The 23,140-nt window shown below is 41.0% G+C and overlaps 1 protein-coding gene across 4 annotated transcripts in view; it reads left to right on the top strand.

Moving 5' to 3' along the window:
- Positions 1-23,140, top strand: part of RELN (reelin) — a 483,994-nt gene that overhangs the window by 324,499 nt on the left and 136,355 nt on the right. For all 4 annotated transcript variants that reach the window (XM_075599655.1, XM_075599652.1, XM_075599651.1 and 1 more), the window contains exons 20-22: positions 7,344-7,580; positions 15,545-15,737; positions 18,980-19,092. In XM_075599655.1, the coding sequence (XP_075455770.1) occupies positions 7,344-7,580; positions 15,545-15,737; positions 18,980-19,092 (543 nt within the window). The remainder of the gene's footprint in view (positions 1-7,343; positions 7,581-15,544; positions 15,738-18,979; positions 19,093-23,140) is intronic.

Genomic DNA, 23,140 nt, shown 5'->3' with positions numbered 1-23,140 from the left:
CTACCAATCCATAAATGAGTAGTAATGCAAGACAGTTAAGGTACAAAAACATGCCCACATAACCCTAGCTGCATGAAACTAAGAGAACAATAGACTAATATAATTTAAATAAGTTGAAATAAACTTATGAGTGCTGGAAATACAGCACACATAGAGAAAAATAACAACCAAGCGGGAGCAACAGGGGAGGAAAAAAGGTGAACAGAGAAACACTCATACCCTGTTCAAAATAGTCCAGAATAAAAAAACTTAAGCATGCTAAGGTGTCAACAAGCACTCTGACAAAAAGCAAAGAGGGGAACAGATATGAATAAGTCTGCTCCCCAAATACACGTACAGTATCAGCGGGTGCTAAGAAGCATATCAAAAAGCCGGTGCTGTTGAAAAGTCCTGGTTACTGGCAAGGAAATACTCAGCTGTAGATGTCAGTGTTCCAATCCTTGAAGAGCCCAAGGGAAGAGTGATTCCTTCTAGAGGAACACACACACACAGTACCTTCCAAGCCTGTCGCTCATAGCAGCACGGACCGTACGCACAAAAAGTGTGCGTCACGTGCACGAGCGTTCGCACAGGTACACGCGCGCCCACTATATTATGGGCCTAACAGCTTCACACTCTCCGATAGTAGAAAATCTAATGGACATAGTGATATGCCTCATCTTTGTCCATGGAAGATTTAGCTGTAGTCCAGAGGGCGTTTTTTCCATGAAGACTTGCTTATTCCACGGAAGTTCTGCATATCTGTCACTTCTAAACTGTAACTAGGTATCTTTCTAAGCCAAAATTGTCTTTCAAATGTAACCATTGTAATTTCTAAAATAATTAGATAAATATCTATATGTAGATTATAGTGCAACGCCTTCCCCTGGAAGGGTTCAAATACTATTTTGGGTGCAGGAACTTGTATTTAAAGGCGCAGTAACATTATCAGTGTAATCCACTTCCTTAGAAAGGAATTAATCATCATTATAGGCTAAAGCTGTACAATTCCGGGCATTATTTAAATCCCTGCTCTCTGATTGGTTAAAATTCCGAGCATTATTCATTCAGTAATGCCCAGAATTTTTGGCAGCTTGCAAAGTGTTTATTTCTAGCCGAACAGCTCAGAGACATGGCAGGGGATTGGTCAGGAGGCAGGAACAGCTCTCAGACATGGCAGGGGATTGGTCAGGAAGCAGCAGCCAATCAGTGACTCTTCCCCCTCCGTGCACAGAGCTCTACGGACACAGTGAGAGGAGGGAGAGAATGTGTGTGTAGCTGCAAAGTAATTGTCTGTCTGCAGAGTTTGTTTGTAGCTGCAGTTTCTGTCTATCTAGTGCCGAGGTGGGCAACCCTGTCGCCAATCGCCACAAGTGGCTAATTGGCCATGAAAGTGTGGCGAATTTGTGTTTGCCAGCTCCCACAGTAGAATAAACTTTTTCCTGACGGCGCGTGCTGGTTTCCATTTCCGCTTTCTGAATGAGTCATTGACGCAACACACGCCACACAATACACCCCTCTGCGTTCAGTTGGAGTCTAGATCCGACCTTGAGCTATTTTTTAACATTTTTCCAATTTCTCCCTGAGAGATGGATAAGTGGATGATTCGAAAATGAAGTGACCCAGCAGCAGGTGATAGTGCTGAGGTGATTGCAGCAGACGAACAGTGTGTGTTGTTTTAAATGTACGATTGAGCAACTTAATTTCTCAATTTTTACATTGTGTGTGGCGATTTTCACTTCTCATTCGCCACACCTGTGGCTACATTGAAAAATAGGTTGCCCACCTCTGATTTAGTGTGTGTGTCTGTCTGGAGAGTTTGTTTGTAGCTGCAGTTTCTGTCAATCTAGTGTGTGTGTCTGTCTGCAGAGTTTGTGTGTGTGTGTGTGTGTGTGTGTGTGTGTGTGTGGCTGCTGCAAAGTGTGTGTGTGTGTGTGTGTGTGTGTGTGTGTGTGTGTGTGTGTGTGTGTGTGTGTGTGTGTGTGTGTGTGTGTGTGTGTGTGTGTGTGTGTGTGTGTGTGTGTGAAGCTGCAGAGTTTGTGTGTGTGTGTAGCTGCAAAGTTTGTGTGTGTGTATGGCTGCAGAGTTTGTGTGTGTGTGTGTAGCTGCAGAGTTTATGTGTAGCAACAGTTTGTGTGTGTGTGGTGCTGTTGTGTTATTTGTGTGTGTAGCAGCAGCAGAGTACAGTGGGCGGCAGTGTGTGGATATAGATAGCTGCAGTGTAAGTGTTTATAGAGGGGTTTTAATGTATTTACTATTTTATTTTAATAAAAAAATCTATATAACTGTACAAAAGGGTCTATTATCTATGAAAAAAGCCTACATTTAGCCTATAATAGTAATAATCCCCTCAGAACGGGGCATTACAAGCCAATAATGCCCTATTCTGCGGGGATTATTACTTAATTAAAGTAACTCTTTTACTTATTTGTATCTTGGGAAAAAATTGTTTTTACAGGAACATTGCATTCAAGTACATCAGCTACTCATGTTTGACCAAAGGTGGCTTCGTACTTACTTTGCAAACAGAGAACAGAGCAGAAAGAACAATTTAGCTCTCACTTTGAGGACTGACAGTGGAGAAATGGTAGCGCTTGTGTAAAGTGTTTGTACGCTGTCGGGTGCACAGTCATCTGGATTAGGACTGGAGACTAATTCGATGAAACTGGAATTCACATTCAATTTTAATACGACACCATTTCAACTTTAATTTTTCGGTCTTTCCAATCGTTATTATCAAGAACTTAAGCCCAGACGCTCTACACTCTGTTAAACTACTCATCACGTTAAGAGTAACGCTGTATCCTCAATGGACAATAACAAAGTTAAAGCTGCAGTTCAGTCTTTTTTTTTTTTTTTTTAATTTATTTTTTTACTTCAATAGTTTCATGTGTGCAATCTCTAATTACCTAAAGTACTGTATAGCTGCCGGTCAATTCGTTCTCCATGTATTGATAGGTCGAAATTTGGTGACATAATTAGTGAAGGGATCTGTTTATATTCTGCTTGTCTGTCAGTGGAAGCTCATGAATATTCATGAGCACTGCTGCACTGACGTGTGCTAGAGGGAGGGCAGGTCTGACAAAGGGGTGTGCCAGGGCTTGTGACAGGACACGAAGGGGCAGTGCCTTAGCAAATGGTTGTTAAAATAGAATACAAGAAAATTGGTCTTTCAAAAAGTTGTTTTTTTAAAAACAGAAAATGCTAAAAGTATTTTTTCTTACTACAGAACTGATTTATTAAAAAAAACACACATGCAGGATATTGACTGAACTGCAGCTTTAAGTCATGTTTTCTTCTGTAAGGAGCATAGCTTTAACTTTAATAAACGTTAATGATAATGGCATGCAAATTATATACAACTGAATCTTATAGCATCGCCTATTCTCTAAAGTCCGTTAAGGGTAACACGGGGACTTAACATAACGTTAGTGGTCATACCTAAGCTTGGCGTTCGTCCCATCCAGATCCTGAAATAAGGCTTGGACAGGTCCTCGATGGGTGTAACACCTCTGTTAGGTATGACTTAACTAACATATTATTTCCCTCTCCTCTCTTTCCCAACTCAAGCCATAGAGCTATTTCAGGTTCTGGATGGGAGTAACGCTGAGACGGACATAACGTCATGTTATTGGATGATAACGCAACATTATTCTACAATAATGTGACATTAAGCCTACAGTATGCTAATGAGATACATTTCGGACATTGATTATTAATATAATTAGCTTTGTGGATACCATTTTAACTCGGGCAACTTTAGCTAACGTAACTTTACGAGCTCTGATTTACTTGAGCGTAGAGCATCTGGCTCATAGCGTGATAGCAATAGAAAGACTATGAAATATCCTTATTCAGAGGACATAACAGGCTGGATTGGTGCCAAACCTCTTGTGTTACCATTGCAACAAAATGATACATAGTGCAAATTGCACGAACAAATGAAACAAATAATTGTGACTGCCTCTCAAAATGTGGAATAGCAAAAAATAGAGTTAATGTCAGATTATTGCTGAACTCACTCCATTAAATATTGCAACGTTATGTATTTTATGTTTCACAAAGTCGGATCTCAGCCTTGTTCTTGGCTGTTTCCATAGTCCAGATGAATATGTTCAATAGTTTCCCCTTTGAACCTTATTACTGAACAATTCCTTTTTAAATGCAGCGTTGCTAGTAGAAAAATCCTCACTCCTTGAAAGTGCTAATGCTGCTGTATACAGTGGTACTGTGTGTTTCTATACATTTCCAGTCCACAGGCTTCTTTTCTTTAGAAATGTTTTCTTCCCTCTTAACGTAGCCGCAACATACCGGTCCATGCCACGGCTGCTATATTGGAGTTATGTGGGCACGCTGCTTTGTAACTCACTATAATAATCAGCACAGGAGTCCAACCAGAACCATTGGAGAAAGTAGGAATCAACAATCCAATATTGCTTACCTGTCTCTCGTCACCATGTGAAAGATGCTTTAGAACACAGAGTATAGTGTGATGAGGTTGTGTGTTGCTTTATATTGAACAGGAAATAAAAAATACCACTTGTGAGCACTTATCTAAGGGCCGTTCTATACTGTTTGCGGCCGTGCGCGCGCGCGTGAATGTGCGAACGCGCGTGCACGTGCCACATGCTTTTCGTGTGTATGCTGTGTATGCTGAGTGAAGGTACTGTGTGTGTGTGTGTGTGTGTGTGTGTGTGTGTGTGTGTGTGTGTGTGTGTGTGTGTGTGTGTGTGTGTGTGTATGTGTGTATGTGTGTGTAGAGATTGTGAATTATGTATGAAATAATATTTTTTAAATAAAAAAAGTTGTAATAAAAATATATTTTTATTTATTTAACTTTGACACATACACACATACACACACATACTCACACGCACAAACATACACACATGCTGTACACACACATACATACATTACAGCGCCGGTAGCAGCTCAAAATCATTAATTTCTTCATGTTCTCCCTCATCGGTCCGCTCCAAGCCCCCTGCCGTGCGCGCGCACAGCGTAGCGTGCGCCCGGCACTATAGAACGGGCCTTAGACAGTGCCCTGCTTTTCACTATTATCTCTTAATGCTTCTACTGCAGCCACGGATTCTGGGTAATGACGTGCAAATGAGCACACAACGTGTCATCTTTTTGTGCTTTATATTGAAAAATACACCTTTTCAGAGAGGGTTGAAACAGGAAATGCTTTTCTACGGCCTACTACCCATCTCTTGCCTGTCATTATGTATTCAGAAAGACAAATGTTGTACTTGTCACCTTGAATCACATCTTTACCCTGTGTCTGATATGTGGGCAATATGATACCGGTGAGGGATTCACTGAATTTTCAAGCAGATGTCATTGCTTTGACAATCAATGTGTTTGCCCCGTGCCTGTATCCAGTAATTGCTGCTGGAGATTAGATATTATTCTTAATTTTCTTTGCCGTTTGTCAACTACAAGTTTGTTGTCAGAGCTGCCACGACAAATCAAATGACCTTGCACATTTTGCTACGCCCTTGGGAATGAGTTCTGATCAAATTTTCACAGCGCAATAGGGCATGTGTTTACGCATTGCCAAAGTCTAATGGGGATAATCTCTGTTTGACGAGATTACATTGGTAGAAGAATGGAAATGAATGCACTGCAGCTTAATTCAATTTAGGTAAACCGTTCACTTAAAATTAACATACATAAATGGAGTATACATTATTGTGTTCAATGTTATCTATATGGTCATGATAATGTGTTATGGGATATCCGATTTCTCTACAATTTCCTAATGTTTTTCATTTTATTCATGACTAAAGATGTGCTACATTTTCAAAGCGTTTTGTAAACCATACAAAATTAAACCTGGGCTTAGCGTGACAAAACGTTGCACGCATTTTTCTCTTTCACCCAGATTTCGCGAGACTGAGAAACCCTAGCCCAGACATGGAGCTTCTGCTAAATATAATATTTTCTCTTTCTCTCCGGTCTGTATCTCTCTCACCTCTCCTCTCGAGAGAACTCCCATTTTAGTGTCTGGATTTCTTTGGGGCTTACTCAGTAAAGTGGATATAAGAGCAGATGACCTGCTACCACATGAAAAGTCCCATTGACTAATGAGATGACTTTTCATGCGATAGCACGTCACCTGCATTATCACACCTTGCAGAATAAGCCCCTTAAGGCTGGGGCCATGGTACTGCAGACCGTGCGGAGGCGTCCACACGCTGAGCGAACAGCCTTAAGGCAGCGTTCGCGTCCATGCGGCGTGCGGGCGCGTCTGCACGGAAGCAGGAGGGGGCGCGCGTTGCGTGAGAAATCAGTTAAACTGATGTCTCAGCGCGACAGACAGATCACGTGAGCGGTTCGCCCAATGAGGGCGAACCAGCTCTGTGACGCCCCTAGGAACGCCCCAAGGAACACCCCACACGGCCCGTCCAGCATGGCCAGGGAAAGCACCCGCTTTCCCACAGCCTCCGCACGGGAGAAGGCACCATGGCCTCAGCCTTAGACTTGCAAAATTTTGCAGATTCCTGCAGCATCTAAGAATAATTTTGCATGTTTTTTTGCCCTGCAAAGCGTGGCGACATTTTAGAAAAATATACAAACAATTGTGCACACTCATTTGGGACAGTTTTGCGCATCTTTAATGCCAACATAAATAACATTTTAGCATTATTTGATTTAATTAGAAATATTTTAGGATGATGTCCTGGGTATGCCAGTGGTAAAACATGTGCCTCAATTCACCTTTTGCATCCCCAACTATAGCAGATAAATATAGTTTGTGCCCATGTCAGGTGTCAGCTTAGTTATTGACTTGGCGTGTGTGTGTGTATGTGTGTGTGTGTGTGTGTGTGTGTGTGTGTGTGTGTGTGTGTGTGTGTGTGTGTGTGTGTGTGTGTGTGTGTGTGTGTGTGTGTGTGTGTGGAGAGAGAGAGTAAAGGACAAAGATAAATGTACACTACGTAAATTATTAATAATGTAATAGTGTCTGGAAGTTATGGTGACTATTTACTTTTGAATTTGGGATTTTTTTAAGGCATTTTATGTTTGTGTGAGTGGACAACAGACAAAATACAGTAGATTAAACATCAAGAGGAATTGGCTGAATATTGGAATTTCTAGAGGTAGTTTGCATTGTTTCATAGGATGGATATAAGGGACCCATCTAAAAGGAAGTGGTGGAGAAGGAGGAGAGGTGGGAGGTGGATTTTTAGAAAGCAAGGCTGAGAAACAGTACAGGTAAGAGGTAGATTTATAAAAGGAGGGGGGGGGTGGTGCTAGGGTGGTCTCCCCTCACATAATCAGAGGCTTTAGCCTCACAGTTGTATTATTGTGGAATAGTTATGCCTTGTGTCTAAACTCTCTCCCGGTTTCCATTTTAGAATAATATCGGTGGAATTGGCAGAGGAAGCGAGACAGTTTGGAATTCAGTTTCGATGGTGGCAGCCGTACCATTCTGGCCAAGGAGAAGATGTATGGGCCATCGATGAGATTATCATGACATCGGTGCTCTTCAATAGCATCAGCCTGGACTTCACCAATCTAGTGGATGTCACCCAATCTCTTGGGTTCTACCTGGGAAATGTGCAGCCATACTGTGGCCACGACTGGACGCTGTGGTGAGAGCCTTTATTATAGCTTCTGGTAATACAAATGTTTCTCACTGTGAGATTTAAATATGCCAGTGTTAATTTGTTTATTTGTTTGGTTTTTTTTTTTTGCAACACTGGATCCTGGAATATTCAGTTGGAGTCATATGCATATTTACCATAGCAGTTATTTTGTAGTTACACATATGTTTAATGGCTTTGCAGAAGTATACCTGAAAGTATAATACTCCTAATACTACAATACCACAGATTACAGAAAAACAACACGTGCGGCTTTTCTAAAGGATTAGTAAGGGGCTTATTTTTAACAGAGAAAATAGGGCTGAATCAGTTCCAACTGACAGTGAGGAGATGGGCTACAAAACCGTTGTTTAGAAAATCAGAATGGTTTTAAAGAGGCAATCCAAGGAGAGAGAGAGAGAGAGAGAGAGAGAGAGAGAGAGAGAGAGAGAGAGAGAGAGAGAGAGAGAGAGAGAGAGAGAGAGAGAGAGAGAGAGAGAGAGAGAGAGAGAGAGAGAGAGAGAGAGAGAGAGAGAGAGAGATACCATCCAGCAGAACAGCAAAGAGAGACAGCACTCAGAGGTGAGTGCTGTCTCTTATTGCTGTTCTGCTACCCTGCTGGATGGTAACGTACTCTTTACATTATTTATGGCACTCGCACCAGGCCTTTCTGGATATCTACATTGGAGTGCTTGCTGCTTTTTTTTTTTACACACATATACACGTATATACATTTTAAGTTATGGTGGGTGAAAAGGGCAACAAGAAACCTCCACCGTATTGCATATAGCATACTGTGCTTTTAAAGCTGTATAAACAGCGAGCATCAGCTTATATGGGCTCAATGTAAAAATTGATTTTCAGACAAAAGGTGACACATTGTGTGCTCATTTACATGTCATTTCCCAGAATCCCTTTGCTGCAGTGGAAGCACTGTATGCTGGGGATAATGGTGAAAGGCAGGGTTGCAGACCTGCCTAAGACATGTGAATGTGCTCACACGTGATCTTTTTATTTGCTATATATAACTATCTCCAGAGCTGAACCCCGTTAATATCAGCTCTGGGGATGCCCTGCTTCTGGAGATACCTGCAAATTACCTGCAAATTAGGTGCCGCTAGCTGCTCTTCTCGGTTACCAGGGTTAACAGTATGACTGCTGTTCAGAGATCTAAGGCCCTGTGAGCCAATAGGAAGCCATGACGTCATCCTGAAAGCCCTGCTTGCTGGGCCAGAGCAGCTACCGGCATCTACTTTGGAGGTAAGTATCTCTGGACGTAGCTGAAATTAACAGGGTCAGCTCTGGAGACCCCGGTTTCAATTCTATAGTTAAAAAAAAAAAAGTAAGAAAACTTGTTAAAAAAATCTTTGGGATGGTTTGGATGCTACTTTAAGAGTACCAGCATTAAATTATTTTGTAACAAATATTGTTCAAAATACAAAATTAATAGTGGCTGTCATAATGAAGTGTCTGATAAGGATAACAAATTTAAAGTACATGCATACAGTATACTGCAAAAAAAGGAACATTAACGTAAGTTGCACTGCACGTATTACTTGCTGAATATAGCAAGGCACCAAGCTAGACCAGGGGGTGAGCAACTCCAGTCATCAAGGGCTACCAACAGGTCAGGTTTTCAGGATATCCCTGCTTCAGCACAAGTGGCTCAGTCGAAGACTTTCCACCAGACCTTTGTTTCTGACCCATTGAGTGTCACTTTAAGCAAGTTATTTAACTTCCCCAGTGCCTCAAGTAGCAAAGTGCTATTAAGGAACCTATTACTGCATCCATATTCGATCTATGCATTACCAAAACTAAAGCGGAGGTGCACTATTCTGCGATACAGCTTTATAAGTTTACGGTTTGTGATAAGTTCAGCCAGCCCTGTTTGATGAAATACTGATGCCATTGCATCCTGCTGCCTGCTCCATACTGAGAAAGCACAATGTGGAAAACCTGTGTTTACAAGATCCATTATGGATGCTCAGATCTACTGTACCTGGCAATCATTGTTTTTCCTTATCTCCGTTGTCAGCTGTTGAAAATTTTGGAGGGCAAATTAAAAAAAAAAAAGTAACATTCTTTTTTTTATTAACAGGCCGTGTCTGTTCAAAGGAACGGAGTAGAGCAATTTGACACTTGCTTCCAAAGACCGTAACTTAGTTCCACTGTTAACAGAATACTTTTAACCGTGTCTAATAAACATTCAAAACCATTCACAGGTTTAATTGCCATACATCTTTCCTTAAATGAAGTACAATCATAGCAATTGTAGGAAACCTTAGGACACAAAAATAATTGTGATATCCCCATGGGCATCCAGAACAGCAACCGAGGAGTTTTATTATCAAGCACATTACAGCAATCTGATTTCACTTTCTGATCATCTTCCTGCCTGATGCGGGGGGGGGGGGGGGGTGGCAGTGGGGCGTGTGCTCTGGCGGTGATAATGAGGCTGTAGGAGCAGCATTCACCACTTTTAACAAGGACTTGGAAAGTACTCATTGTCGATTTAAAGTGAAGCAACATGGCTAGTCTCCTACTGTTTGCATTTTATTAATCAAAGAACAAATAAAGAAACCCTTTCATGGCATTTTTTTAAAAATAAAATACCATTATTGCATTTTAGTGCATTTCTTTAGTCGTCTTGCGCTTAAAATGAGCTTTTGCTTTTTCTAGTGCGTAGCGTTTCTCTAGTAAACGCGGAACTTGATGTATTTGTATTTTTCCAAACAAGTCAGCATTCGTTTGCACTTACGTCAGACTTCCAGGAGACGTAAACATAACACAGCATTCTCATTTTCTCCTTGTATTGTTTAAGTATTCTTCAGCATCATTGTACGGCTTGGAATATATAAATCAATGACCTTGCTACTGTCAAGGGGATATGTCAAGGTCACACCAGGTCTCCAGTAAATTGATATTAGTTTAATTTCTGTGGGTTTATCCCAGCTGTGGGTCCATTAGGTTCTCATTTCTGTACCCCTTGGCTTTACGTAAATATAGATTTATGTGCATGAAAATATCCTCACTGGGGAACCTTGACAATTGCCTTTTCATTAGAATAACTAACGCCAGTGCTCTATAAATCATTGCACATCATGTCATCTTCAAGAGCATAATTTGCTACTGAAGAGAGATGGCTGTTAGCCGTTCATGAGACATAGATTACTTACAGCGAGTAAACAAGTCAGGAGAGAGCATTCAAAATAGAAGTGTTTATTTAAGATAAACATGTGAGCATTACAACTATATACCGGTAAGGTCAAATAGGGGAAAAAAAACTGTAGTCGCGTTTCGGGTGCTTTCATATAAGCAGGAGACTGAGTTGTGAACAAGAATATGATAAAGAATAGGTCAATTCGTTTGTTTAATGGATAGAGCCGAGTTACGACCATGAATTAACTCCCGTTAAAAGTAACCAGTACTTAGACAAGGGGTGCTCAACTCCAGTCCTCAAGCCCCACAACAGGTCAGGTTTTCAGGATATCCAGGCTTCAGCACAGGTGGCTTAATGAGTCCCTGCTTCAGCACAGGTTTCTCAATCAGTCCCAGCTTCAGCACAGGCGGCTTAATCAGTCTTTGACTGAGCCTCTGATTGAGTCACCTGTGCTGAAGCTGGGATAGCCTGAAAACCTGACCTGTTGGTGGGGGGCTTGAGGACTGGAATTGAGCCCCCCTGACTTGGGCAACAACCAAACTCAAATGTTCACCAGCCAACCATGAACCTTCAGTTTTAGAAAATATTTTTTATAGTAATATTTTTGTTACATTTGTATCCTTTTTAACACAATTCAGATACCGTATGTAACACACATTTCTAATTTGAGAACAGTTGGTACACGTGCCAGAATCGCTGTCTGCAGTAGAGATGTCCAACAGGTTTGCAGGAGTATGTAAACCAAGCAAAATGTGCCTTTTTCAGACTGGGGGAAAAAAACAACTTATATTAACATCTCATTAAGTGCAATTTAGCCCATTTTGCTATTTTGCTGAATTCTCTAAAATTGCTAGATTCCATTAATGCGGACTCTATAAATAGGGCGCACTCACCATGTGCATGTTTTTTTTTTTAGTTTGGCCGGTGTTGTGGCCCCGCCCCCTCATCATGAGCCTGTTTTGGCCACACCCCCCACGCCATCTGCAGATCGCGGTATAGCGCTCTGCACGCGCTGCCAGGTCGTAAGGCAGGCGCATGCAGTGGGGCCTCAGCCTAAGCACACACATTGTTAATACTGATGTGAGAGAGAACTTGGTGAGGAGTGGACATGCCTCGACTTCTGGGTGTGCAAGGGCACCTGCACAACTAACTGAGGGGAGATTCAGAGTCTGATACATCCTCCTATTCGTCAACAAAATGAGCAGCTGTTGGGGTGCAGATGATAGATGCTAAACAAGTTCCAGCTCCTCTATTTTAAGACTCTTAGGAGGTGGCGTGAGAAGGGATCTCTCATATGTTATTTTCCCTGAGTTGAATGGGTACCCACTAAGCTCATGATATGCAACAACAATCGCCAAGACCAAAATCATCAGCGTATGGATAAATGCAGTAGCGGGAACGTTAATAACACATAGACGAGAGCCAATGCAATGCACAGGCGCATTAGAAAAAATCCAACTTGCGATCCTATCAACACACGCCCATATTCCAACCGTGTAACGCATGTGCGTTAACTAAACGTAATGCCCATGCTACATTTCAAATAAATACACAGCACAAGAAGTTTGTAAGCCATTGAGCCTACCGCTGTTAACATGGCTGAGGCGACTGCCACCTCTGCTGTTGCTTAGGAACATACAGGTGCAGCCACGAGTATTCGAACACTTGCCTTGGAAAATCTGGGGCAATCTCCCAGTAATGCTGCAACATTTCTGTGACATTTCTGCAGACAGACTAATGGCCCATCCGCTTAATACAGCGGGGGTCCCTGGCAGTCCCATTCAAACTGAATGTAGTTCTCCCTTTTCAACATTTTTAATTATGCATTATGGTTTTAGTAAAAATATATTGTGTGAATATCTGAAAATAAGACACCTAATTTCCGTTCCCAACTGGCATGGGAATCTATCCATAAATATCAGTTTGAATGGGACTGCCAGGGCCCCCCGCTGTGTTAATCCGATGGGCCATTAGTCTGTCTTCAGAAATGTCACAGAAATTTTGCAGCATTACTGGGAGATTGCCCCAGATTTTCCAAGGCAAGTGTTCGGATACTCGTGGCTGCATCTGTAACATTTACTGATGCAGAATTGGAGATTCCAAAAATGAGGCAGTGGATAACCATCGACAACTGCTAGGTGAACTGTGCAACAAAACAAGCATAGCAGAGAAAACTAGAATTTGGCACCAACTTCTTCAGGATAACAATGCAGAAGGAAATGCTATGCGCACCGTTCAGATGCTGAAGAAAGGTTGGGCAGGTAGCAAGAACAAACTGAAGAAGAAGCTTGCTGACCATGCTGCAGAGACTAGGCACAGAGGAGGGGAACCACCGCCGGAGCTGAAAGTGTCCATATATGAGAGGAGAATGATGGAGGTCATCACAACTGCTCGGGGTGTAGGCTTTCCAACAATGGTGGACATGGGATCTTCCTGAGGAAAAACCTGGTAAGTTCGAACAGACAACTTATATAATACAGTGTGCAAAAATCTAATGTTTACATTTTATGTTATTAACAAGCATGTCTGACGTACATAAGATTACAGTATTAATTACATGTCTGTCATACATGCATGTGCTGGGCAGTTCTCACAATAACCTACATGTGAGATGCTTATAATCAAGTTCTCATAATCTTCAAAGTGTACTACACGTCAAACTGGCCCTAATCAGCCTGCTCCTTCCGCTTCCAAAATGAGGACAAGATCACTTGGGAGAAGGAGCGGCTCACTGACTGGCACTGACTGGCACTGAGTTTGAAGCAGGGGAGCCTGGTTCAATTCCCAGTGTCAGCTCCTTGTGACCTTGGGCAAGTCACTTTATCTCCCTGTGCCTCAGGCACCAGTAAAAAAAAATTGGCATAAATTGTAAGCTTCACGGGGCAGGGAAAATGTCTCTGTGAAGCGCTACGTAAAACTAGTAGCGCTATACAAGAACATGCTATTATTATTATTATCACTTTGTTAGAATATGTATTTTTTTTCTTGTAAATGTCAATGTGACATGTTTTGTTTATATTCTGTATGTTCTGTTTTTTTCCCACAAGTGCTTGCACTATGTGAGTGATTAAATGTTTAAAATCACAATTACGGTTTCTTTGTAGTTATTATTAAAAGATACTTGGTATGTAATTTTACGCATATACTTTTGTTACTTGCAAATATATTACCGATCATGCCAACTCTGGCAACCATATCCTGCCCCCACACTCGGCAATATAAAACATAATGCTAATTAAACATTCATTTTTTTTTACACGTTATCAGTGGCATCTCTTGTTTAGTAATGTTATAATCTTTTTAATAAATATACAGCTGCTTTTTGTCTGACTCCTTTTTAACTATTTTAAGAGAAAGGGATAAGTGCCGTACGAAAAGGATACAGTATACAGTATTAAGGTACCATTTTTTGGTTTTAATTAACATGCATTTTTCTTTATAGGCAATTCTATGAAATAACGTTAGGATAATCAGGGGTTAGCTGGGAATAACGGCAAGTTTGGGTGTGACTTATTTAGCCTAATGTTATTTCCTCCACGCTAACATTTATAGACTTTTGTGCATCTGCGATGTTAGGATAACGGATCATTGGCTTATTGTTTGTATATGCTTAGCACTAACGTTCGTAGGAATTTATCCATATGCTATTTCACTGATTAACTCTAGATTAACATTGTTATTCTCTTTAGTAGATAGGCGTTAGGATTAGTGCATCTCAGCCAGTGTATCAAGGTCTTTGCTCCACGATTTGCGCTGGGTACATCAGCTTGGGATTTGGTGAGGCGTTACATGACGCACAGATTATAATGAGATGAATTCCACTCTGCGTCACTTTTTTACATTGTGTTTGCATCCAAAAAAATAGCCAGGTCTGAAACCTTTCTAGTTAAAAGTTTGCATCAAATGCAGGCAGGATTAGTTGTGGCCTATACCCTATTTTGGATACATTCATGCAAAACTAAAATGAAACACACTGTTTTTGGGATGACCATGTGATACCAAAGGAAATTTAGGATTATATGCTTGATCTTCTGCCTTTATATGTCGGTCACAAATCAATCTACTCAAATCAAATGATAGGAACATTAGCCATTGGCCTGACAAATCAGCTCATGGGACTTCAAATAAGGCACCAAGAGATTAGTCTCCCCGTATGCTGATCTTATACTATTTATATCTGAGCCAACCACATTTGGGCCAAAAATGATAGAGCTAATCACTCAACTGCAAACCTTCTCTGGCTATAAAATACATTTTCCTTTGTGGCTGGTGAAATCTCCTTTCCTCCAATCAAAGGTGTTTTACTGTACATGGTTTAAGAAGTAAATCTGGTGTATTATTGCAAGTTGTACACGTCTGGGCCAAAAATTATGGAGCTAATCACTACTTTTCAAACCTTCTCCGACTATTATATACATTACCGAAAGTCAGAAATTCTTTTCCTGAGAAGGGAGGAAAATATTCCGCACCCGACATAATTCTATTTCATGTAGCAAAATATTCAATTCTATATCTGGTCATAGTCATCCCGTGTAATCTCACCAAATTATACATGCTGAATCAGAAACTGATTTTTTTGGGGGGGAATTAAAACCATCTAGAATGTTGGAGTTCTTTACTGCACTCACTTTTTAGTGGAATTTCGATGTAGAAAATGAACTCCTTTGCTAAAATCGTATATTTTTCATAGGAAAAAAAAAAGAGATGGCCATTAATAATTAGAAGTTTACAGATTTTGCATGGAATGATAAGAAACACAGTCGGTTTATGCAGAAATGCATTTTGACTCACGCCTCACTATTTTATTTTTCAGTTTCACCGGAGACTCCAAGCAGGCCTCCAGCACACGCTACGTAGAGACACAGTCCATGCAAATTGGAGCTTCCTACATGATACAGTTTAACTTGGTGATGGGATGCGGTGAGCGGTTTACTCCGCACATGGATAACCAAGTGAAGTTAGAGTACTCTACTAACCACGGACTCACGTGGCACTTAGTTCAAGAGGTAAGGCTAGTTAATTACAGTATTTGCATAGTAGCTGAGGTTAAAAAGAGACATACAGTATGTCCATCAAATTCAACCTAGGCTAAATTTACATGACAGATACTTTATCCTATATTTGTACTTACAGTATATTGATCCAGAAGGCAAACAAAAAACCCCAGTGAAACATTATCCAATGATATCTCATAAGGGGGAAAATAAATTCATTCCTGACTCCAAATATTGACAATCAGATTTCTACCTGGATCAATATCCTTCCCATGTTTACTTATTTGGTATATACTTGTATACTGTACCTTTCCTTTCTAAAAAGTTGGCCAATTTTTTTTTTTTTTTAAAGATATCTATTGTGTCTGCCATCACAGTCTCCATGGGTAATGCATTCCCCTTACTGTAAAGCAGAGGTGCGCAAACATTTCCCTGTGCGCACACCTCACTGCCTGCTCGCCTCGCGCCCCCACTCCCCCTTCCCACGCTCGACCCCGGCGTCAAATGACGCGCTGGATCATGTGCCGTCACGCTGCCATGGTAACGTGACATCACGTGACCCCGCGGCGTCATTTAACACCGGGTTACCAAGATGGTGCGACACTAGAAGGGAAGGGTTATAGAGGTCTCGCGCAGCCCCCCGGCATTTAATTTAAGTGCCTGGCGGGAGAGCGCAGGACCTCTATAACTGCCGCGCCCCCTCCAGAGAATTTAGCACCCCCCCTGGGGGGGGCACACCCCCCAGTTTGCGCACCGCTGCTGTAAAGAACCCTTTCCTTTGTTGCTGGTAAAATCTCCTTTCCTCCAACTGAAGGTGTTTTACACGGTTTAAGAAGTAAATCTGGTTTATTATTACACGTTTTACACGTCTGGCGAGGCATGCAATCTCATTCCGTTGTAACTGCTCTAATCATCTCCTGACATTTTATATAAAAAGTAGCAGGACGATAACGTATCTATTGCATGTAACTGGGGTTGGGTTGCTACCAGGCACCAGATTACCTAAACATGTTAAGATAGTCCTGGGGTTTAAGTCGGTGACTAAAAAGCCGTAGTTAGAAGACGCTGAATTTTGAGGGCCTGATCCTATTCTGGCTGTTAAATCTCCTAAATTACTTCAAGACTTGGTATCGCACCCCTGATTAGAGCTTAATAAAACATCAGTCAGACCAGTCAGCCTGGAGAAAAAGATAAGTAGGAAGCTCAGCATACATTTAGGCACAATCAGCTGATACAATTGTTATAAGAAGTAGTACTCATTTATGTTTGATTTTAGGAAAAACTAACTAGCGGGCAACGCTCTTGTTCAAAAAATGTTATACAGTGTATTTAAAGAAATCAATTTTTATTATTTTTTTATTTAATAATGTATCGATTTTAAGTAAATAACAAACAAAAAATAAGCAAATAACTCTGTAATATTTGAACACCAAAGAGAAAATACTGCAAATATAGTAATAATATTGGTACTATCAATAGTATCCACGTGTACTATAACTTTCATTATTCAAACACAGGAAATAATCACTCTTTTTTTTTTTTTTTTAATCCTCAAAAATATAAAAATATAAATTGCGATCTCTGGAGTAATCAACATAAACGTAACAGTTACAATCACAGCACAGGGCAAAAAAACAAAACACACATCTTAGAAGGCTTCATCAACACAACGTTTCATTTGAAATCGGGTACACGGTGGATTGGAGCAATATTAGACTTCCTACAGTCACGCGAGAATTAGCATTTTAGTTTGATTGTGTAGATCAAGAATTGTAATCCTTTCAAAAATATGTAGATATGTAAATGCGTGTATATATTATGCTATGATTTAGTGCATTAACTTACCAGCAGTCCTGTGATTATCTTTAGAAGGAAACACTTGCTGTGTATGGCAGGTTTGCTTGTCAGTGTTGAGGAATATGGTGCTTTTTGGTTCCATTGTCCTGGTGTTATCTCACATTGGTGCTGATGACAGAGTGCTGAGCAGTAAAAAGCCTGCCGCCTAATTACTTTGGCCACACCACCAGGTGTTTTCCCGATAAAAAGGATAATAATGCAGGCAAATTACTATTTGGAAACACTTTGACCAGCAAACAGAAATGTCAACTGGAGAGCTTTAGATGCCGCTCACTTCTTGCTAGTGGTTCCCATTCATTCATCGAGAGATAATTATTGAAAATATTTGGACGGCAGCATTAAGGGCTCTGTTTATTCTCTTTGTGGCAAGTTTGGCCCTTGAAATGTGGTCCCGTGTGAATCATAGTGGTAAGTAATGATGCATATGATTTGGCTAGATCAGAAAACAGCTATGCGAAATATAATATAATAATATAATTATATATATGTGTGTGTGTGTATATATATATATATATATATATATATATATATATATATATATAAAAAATCAAAAACGAATAGTCAATACCGTTCTGTGGCTAACGAAATGCTTTTATTTGTGCGAGCTTTCGAGATACACTGATCTCTTCTTCTGGCGGTGTTATATATTCTGTATACACAGAGAAGCTAAACCATAGTTGTGACATGTGACTGTTGTGCCAACAGTTCTTGCTTTCTTACACGAATGCAGATTTATATTGGTTTACAATGCAAATGATTCTACCTGAAAATGACACGTAAATTTTTTTAATGCTATGATATAAAAATGTACTAAAATAATGCAGCCCTTTTTTTAATGAGGTGGTGCTATTTCATAAGACACCTTCCAGCACTGGAAGATACCTTATGATCCATTCAAGTGAATGTATTTACTTCCTCTCTAGAGCATGGGGAATCAACTCCAGTCCTCAATCCTCCCCCAACAGGTCAGGATCGACTGAGCCACTGATTGAGCCACCTGTGCTGAAGCTGGGATATCCTGAAAACCTGACCTGTTCGGAGACCTTGAGTACAGGAGTTGAACGCCCCTACTCTAGAATGTCAACTCTCACGAGCAGGGCCTGCATTACCTTTTGTATCTGTTTGTGCATGTTTCTCCTTATTTGTATGTTATTCTGTGTATGTAATGATCACATCTCTGTACCCCCAATGCACCGCCCTACGGAAAATGCAGCCACTTTACAAATAAATAATAATGATGTATTTAGTAAATATGCCCCACTTGTGCAACTGGGAGACTGTGCTAAATACACCCTTAGGGGTAGGCATTCATACAGCTACATCTTTCTATTGTGACAGCCCATTTGATTTTTCCGTTATCGCTCTGATTTGTTTTATTACATGTGAATATTTTTTAGGAATGCCTTCCGAGCATGCCAAGCTGCCAGGAGTTCACATCAGCAAGTGTTTACCACTCAAGCGAGTTCACTCACTGGAGAAGAATCACGCTGATTCTGCCACAAAAAACCTGGTAAGAGGCGGAACATGTGGGGTGTATATACAAGAGGTCTGTTTTCATAGAGCATTGTCCCTTGTTCTGGATGGATTGTAATGACGCTGGTTGACTTTTTGCCCTTTGATAGTAATACAGTATCCACCCTGTAATATATTTTTGTTGACTTAATGCAATTCAAAGTCTTAGTAGCTATGTTGGTCCTGGAGAAATGCAGATTAGTTGTAGGCGGTGATACTTTTTAGCGGACCAACGTTCGAGTTATTTATAGATTAAATCAGGGGTGCGTAAACTTTTCCCCGTGCGCACCCCTGCCTGCTGTTCTCTGCCGCTCGCGCACACCCAACCTGCTCAGCCCCTGCGTCAAATGACGTCACGTTGCCGTGGTGACATCACGTGACCCCGCGGCGTCATTTGACGCCGGGTGACCATATCGACGCATCGCTGTAAGGTAAGTGTATTATAGAGACCTCGCGCGGTCCCCCGGCATTTAATTTAAATGCCTTGGGGGAGAGCGTGGGACCTCTATAACTGCCGCGCCTCCCCCAGAAAATCTAGCGCCCCCCTACCCCCCCGCCCAGTTTTCGCACCTTTAGATTAAATAATCGTGCACAGGGATTTCGAAACCTCCTAGGTTTTGGTGCACTGTGTTGACTAATGCATACATTTTCAAGTATGTTTACATTTTGGGGTCGTGAGACATTTATTGAATAGTTTTAAGATCAGATTAAATGAAATCATGTTTCTTTTTGTTTATCATGTCCAACATTACAATCCTTTGTTCTGTTTTGTTTGCTGCTGGAGGGGAAAACATTGCAGGTCCCACTTGGTTAGAATTCTTCTACATTACGGTTACAGCAAAGAATAGAAACTCCTGCTTCTCTACAGCACAGTATGTCTATCACGGGTCCACAAAACCGTGCACCTACGAGTTTCTTTTCTTAGCTGGACCTCTTAGGACTTCTTCACTCTTTCACCCCAAAATACGGGCAAATCCATCCAGTGCCAGTGCGGGTTAGCGCAACTGATCCTGATTACGTTAACCCTTACCGGCACTTGATCAATCTGCCCCATAATGCAAAATAATGCCCTCATTACCCAGACTCATTTGGCTATTCCAGTATGATGCAACATTAATATGAGGATTGATTTGATGACCCATCTAATTGCATTCATAAAATCTTTACTGTACCTTGCAGAAGCTTTTGTATAATGTTTAACCAATCATAACGGTATTATCGATTTTTTTTAAAGTTAAACAAGATCCCTGCATACAGCTAATGTATAGATTGTGTTGTACTATTAAAGAGTTGAATCTGACCTTTATTGATGCATTGTAAATTAATTCACTCGCATAATGATACATTTACAAGGAAAGCTTGTAATGATGATAACATCTGTCACTTTCTGACTTGACAGGCAAATCAACACCTAATGACTAAATGAGATTCCACATAATTGACTAAATGTAATTACAGGCTGCTATCTAATCTTCAGAGCTACACTGCCTCCTCAGGGCTCATTTATACATCTATTCTTTCAAATCATACTCCTCATATCCTTCAGTACCTGGGAACTCTGCTCTTACCATTACCTCCCTACTGCCTGCGCTGCATCCTATTATGGCCGTCCTATTGCTTTTTCTATGTGCAGTTTCGACACTCCTTTGTAAACTTTTCTATAATCCTCTTCTCACCTTCTTTCCCTCTCTACTCCTTCTTGCTGCTGGGGATATGTCTCGTAATCCTGGACCTGGTCATATACACCTACTCAAGCCTCCCTGCCTCCTTCTCACTCCTGCTAAGGGTGTTAACCCATCTAACTTAATACCTATTCCTTGCCTTGCTTCATTCTCTCTTCCCTTTTCCTGTGCCCTCTGGAATGTCCGCTCTCTGGCCAACAAGGCTTTTGTTGTTCATGACCTGTTCTGCTCTCACTCTCTTCATCTCTTTGCTCTAACAGGCACGTGGCTCTCACAACATGACTCTGCTGTGGAGGCTGCTGTCTCCTATGGTGGTTTCTCTCTCTCCCACTCCACGCCCAAATGACCGGGGTGGAGCGGTAGGTCTCCTCTCTTTCCGCTGCCAATATCAGCTCCGTCCTATTGCTCCAAATGCGCTGGTCCAACCAAATCACAAAAACACCTGAGACGATACATGCCTTACTAACAACCACCCTGTATCCCTCCTGTCTTTTGTGTCCAAACTGCTAGAATGTCTTGTGTTGATTAACTTTCTTAATGCCGTCCTGGACCCTTTACAATCTGGGTTTCATATAGCTTTACCCAGCAGCAGCCAATCAGAATAGAGGAAACTGCCCATCCCCCTAGCAACAGACCTGCTCTCACTGCTTGGGGAAATCCCGCAGCCCCCAAGCCGGTCAGGTCACTATGTCCAGAAACATACAGGTCGAGTATTAGCTCTCCTTTTTTACTGGACAGTGTCCCAAAACACAACAGTCTGGTTCAATACTGGACACCTGACAACTCGAAATGGTACTACCATCTATCCTGTCGCCTTAGCACGTTGCCTAGGAGGGAAATTTAACTCCTCCCTTTCTTTCTCCATTCACATTCTCAGCATGGCTAAAATTTGTCGCTTCTTCCTCCGTAATATTGCCAAGATTAACCCTTTTCTACTGCTAAAATCCTAATGCATGCCCTTATCCTCTTCCCGTCTGGATAATTGTAACATACTTCACAACTTTCTCCTTTGCAAGCTATCCAAAATTCGGCTACTTCAATAATTTCACTTTCTCTCAAAACAGTCTCTGCTCATCTCCTCCTTAAATCCCTCTCCTGGCTTCCTGTCAAATTTCAGATCACCTGCAAAGTTCTCCTCCTTACCCTCAAAGCTCTCCACTCATCTGCTCCTTCCTACATATGAGGTTTGATATCTCGTTATGCCCATGCTCGTCTTCCCATGTGCTACATTTTACCCACAACTGCCTCCTTTCCACACCTTTCACCTCGACAGCTCTCACTATCACCTTAAACCTTTTCCCCTCACTGCCCCTTTCCTGTAGAACTCCTTCACACTCAGTATACTCCAAACACCTTCTCACCTTTAAGTCAAACCTTAAAACTCACCACCTAAAGGAAGCATTTTAATAACCTAGATTCCTGGCTACTGTCCCACACCCACAGTCGCTCCTACCGACCATTGTGGCCAAGCACTGACATCTACTGCACTTATTCCCTCACCTGCTGTCTCTGTAAGACTCCCAACACACCACTTAGATTGTAAGCTCTCTGGGGCCGGGATTTCTTTTCCTATTGTCTGACTTTCTTTGTTGCACTTATTGTATTATAATTCACTGTATGTCTCTTTTGTAAAGCGCTGAGTACACTGTGGGCGCTATATAAAGAAAGAAAGATATACACACAGAGAATCCCAGAAGTTTATGGGCATTCGCCTCATATATCTGTTAAAGCAAAGACTAGAAAAAAAAATGTTTCCGTATGAGAATATATTACGTATAAAAGTATATGCAAATAATATGGAAACTAATACAGAATGGAGCAGTTACTTACAGTATATTTGGGACTTTGAAATCCAAGTCGATTGACTGATATCATAAAATATCACTGCAAGGTCAATGACAAGTACCAGTATTTTTGTCCTGGTGCTGTAGCATTTTAACTGTGGATGTATTTGAAATGCATTGTAATAAATTGCCAGAATCTGGCTTCCTGAAAATAAACAGCCACTGTTCATGCCTGACTTTTAATCAACAGGCAGTTATGGCTCAATCCTTATGAAAACGTCACTACATTCAGTACTCACCATTTTAATATTTTGATTTATAACCTGGGCTCATTTCTAATATTTCCAATTCCATATTATTATTATTATTGTTATATTTACATCGTATTTATAAATGCACCAACAATGTACGCAGAGTTAAAAAAAAAAACAGTAGAATACTGGGAATTATAATATATAACCCAAATACCATCGTAAAACTGTAATAAAATCAGACAATAGGTAAGGAAATCTCTGCCCCGGAGATCTTGCCATCTTCTGGAAATGCTATGACAATAACTTCATGTAAAATAATCGGTCAT

Source organism: Ascaphus truei, chromosome 5 (genome assembly GCF_040206685.1).
Source record: "Ascaphus truei isolate aAscTru1 chromosome 5, aAscTru1.hap1, whole genome shotgun sequence".
In the NCBI taxonomy this organism is placed as follows: Eukaryota; Metazoa; Chordata; class Amphibia; order Anura; family Ascaphidae; genus Ascaphus; species Ascaphus truei.
This window is presented reverse-complemented; position numbering and strand designations above follow the sequence as displayed.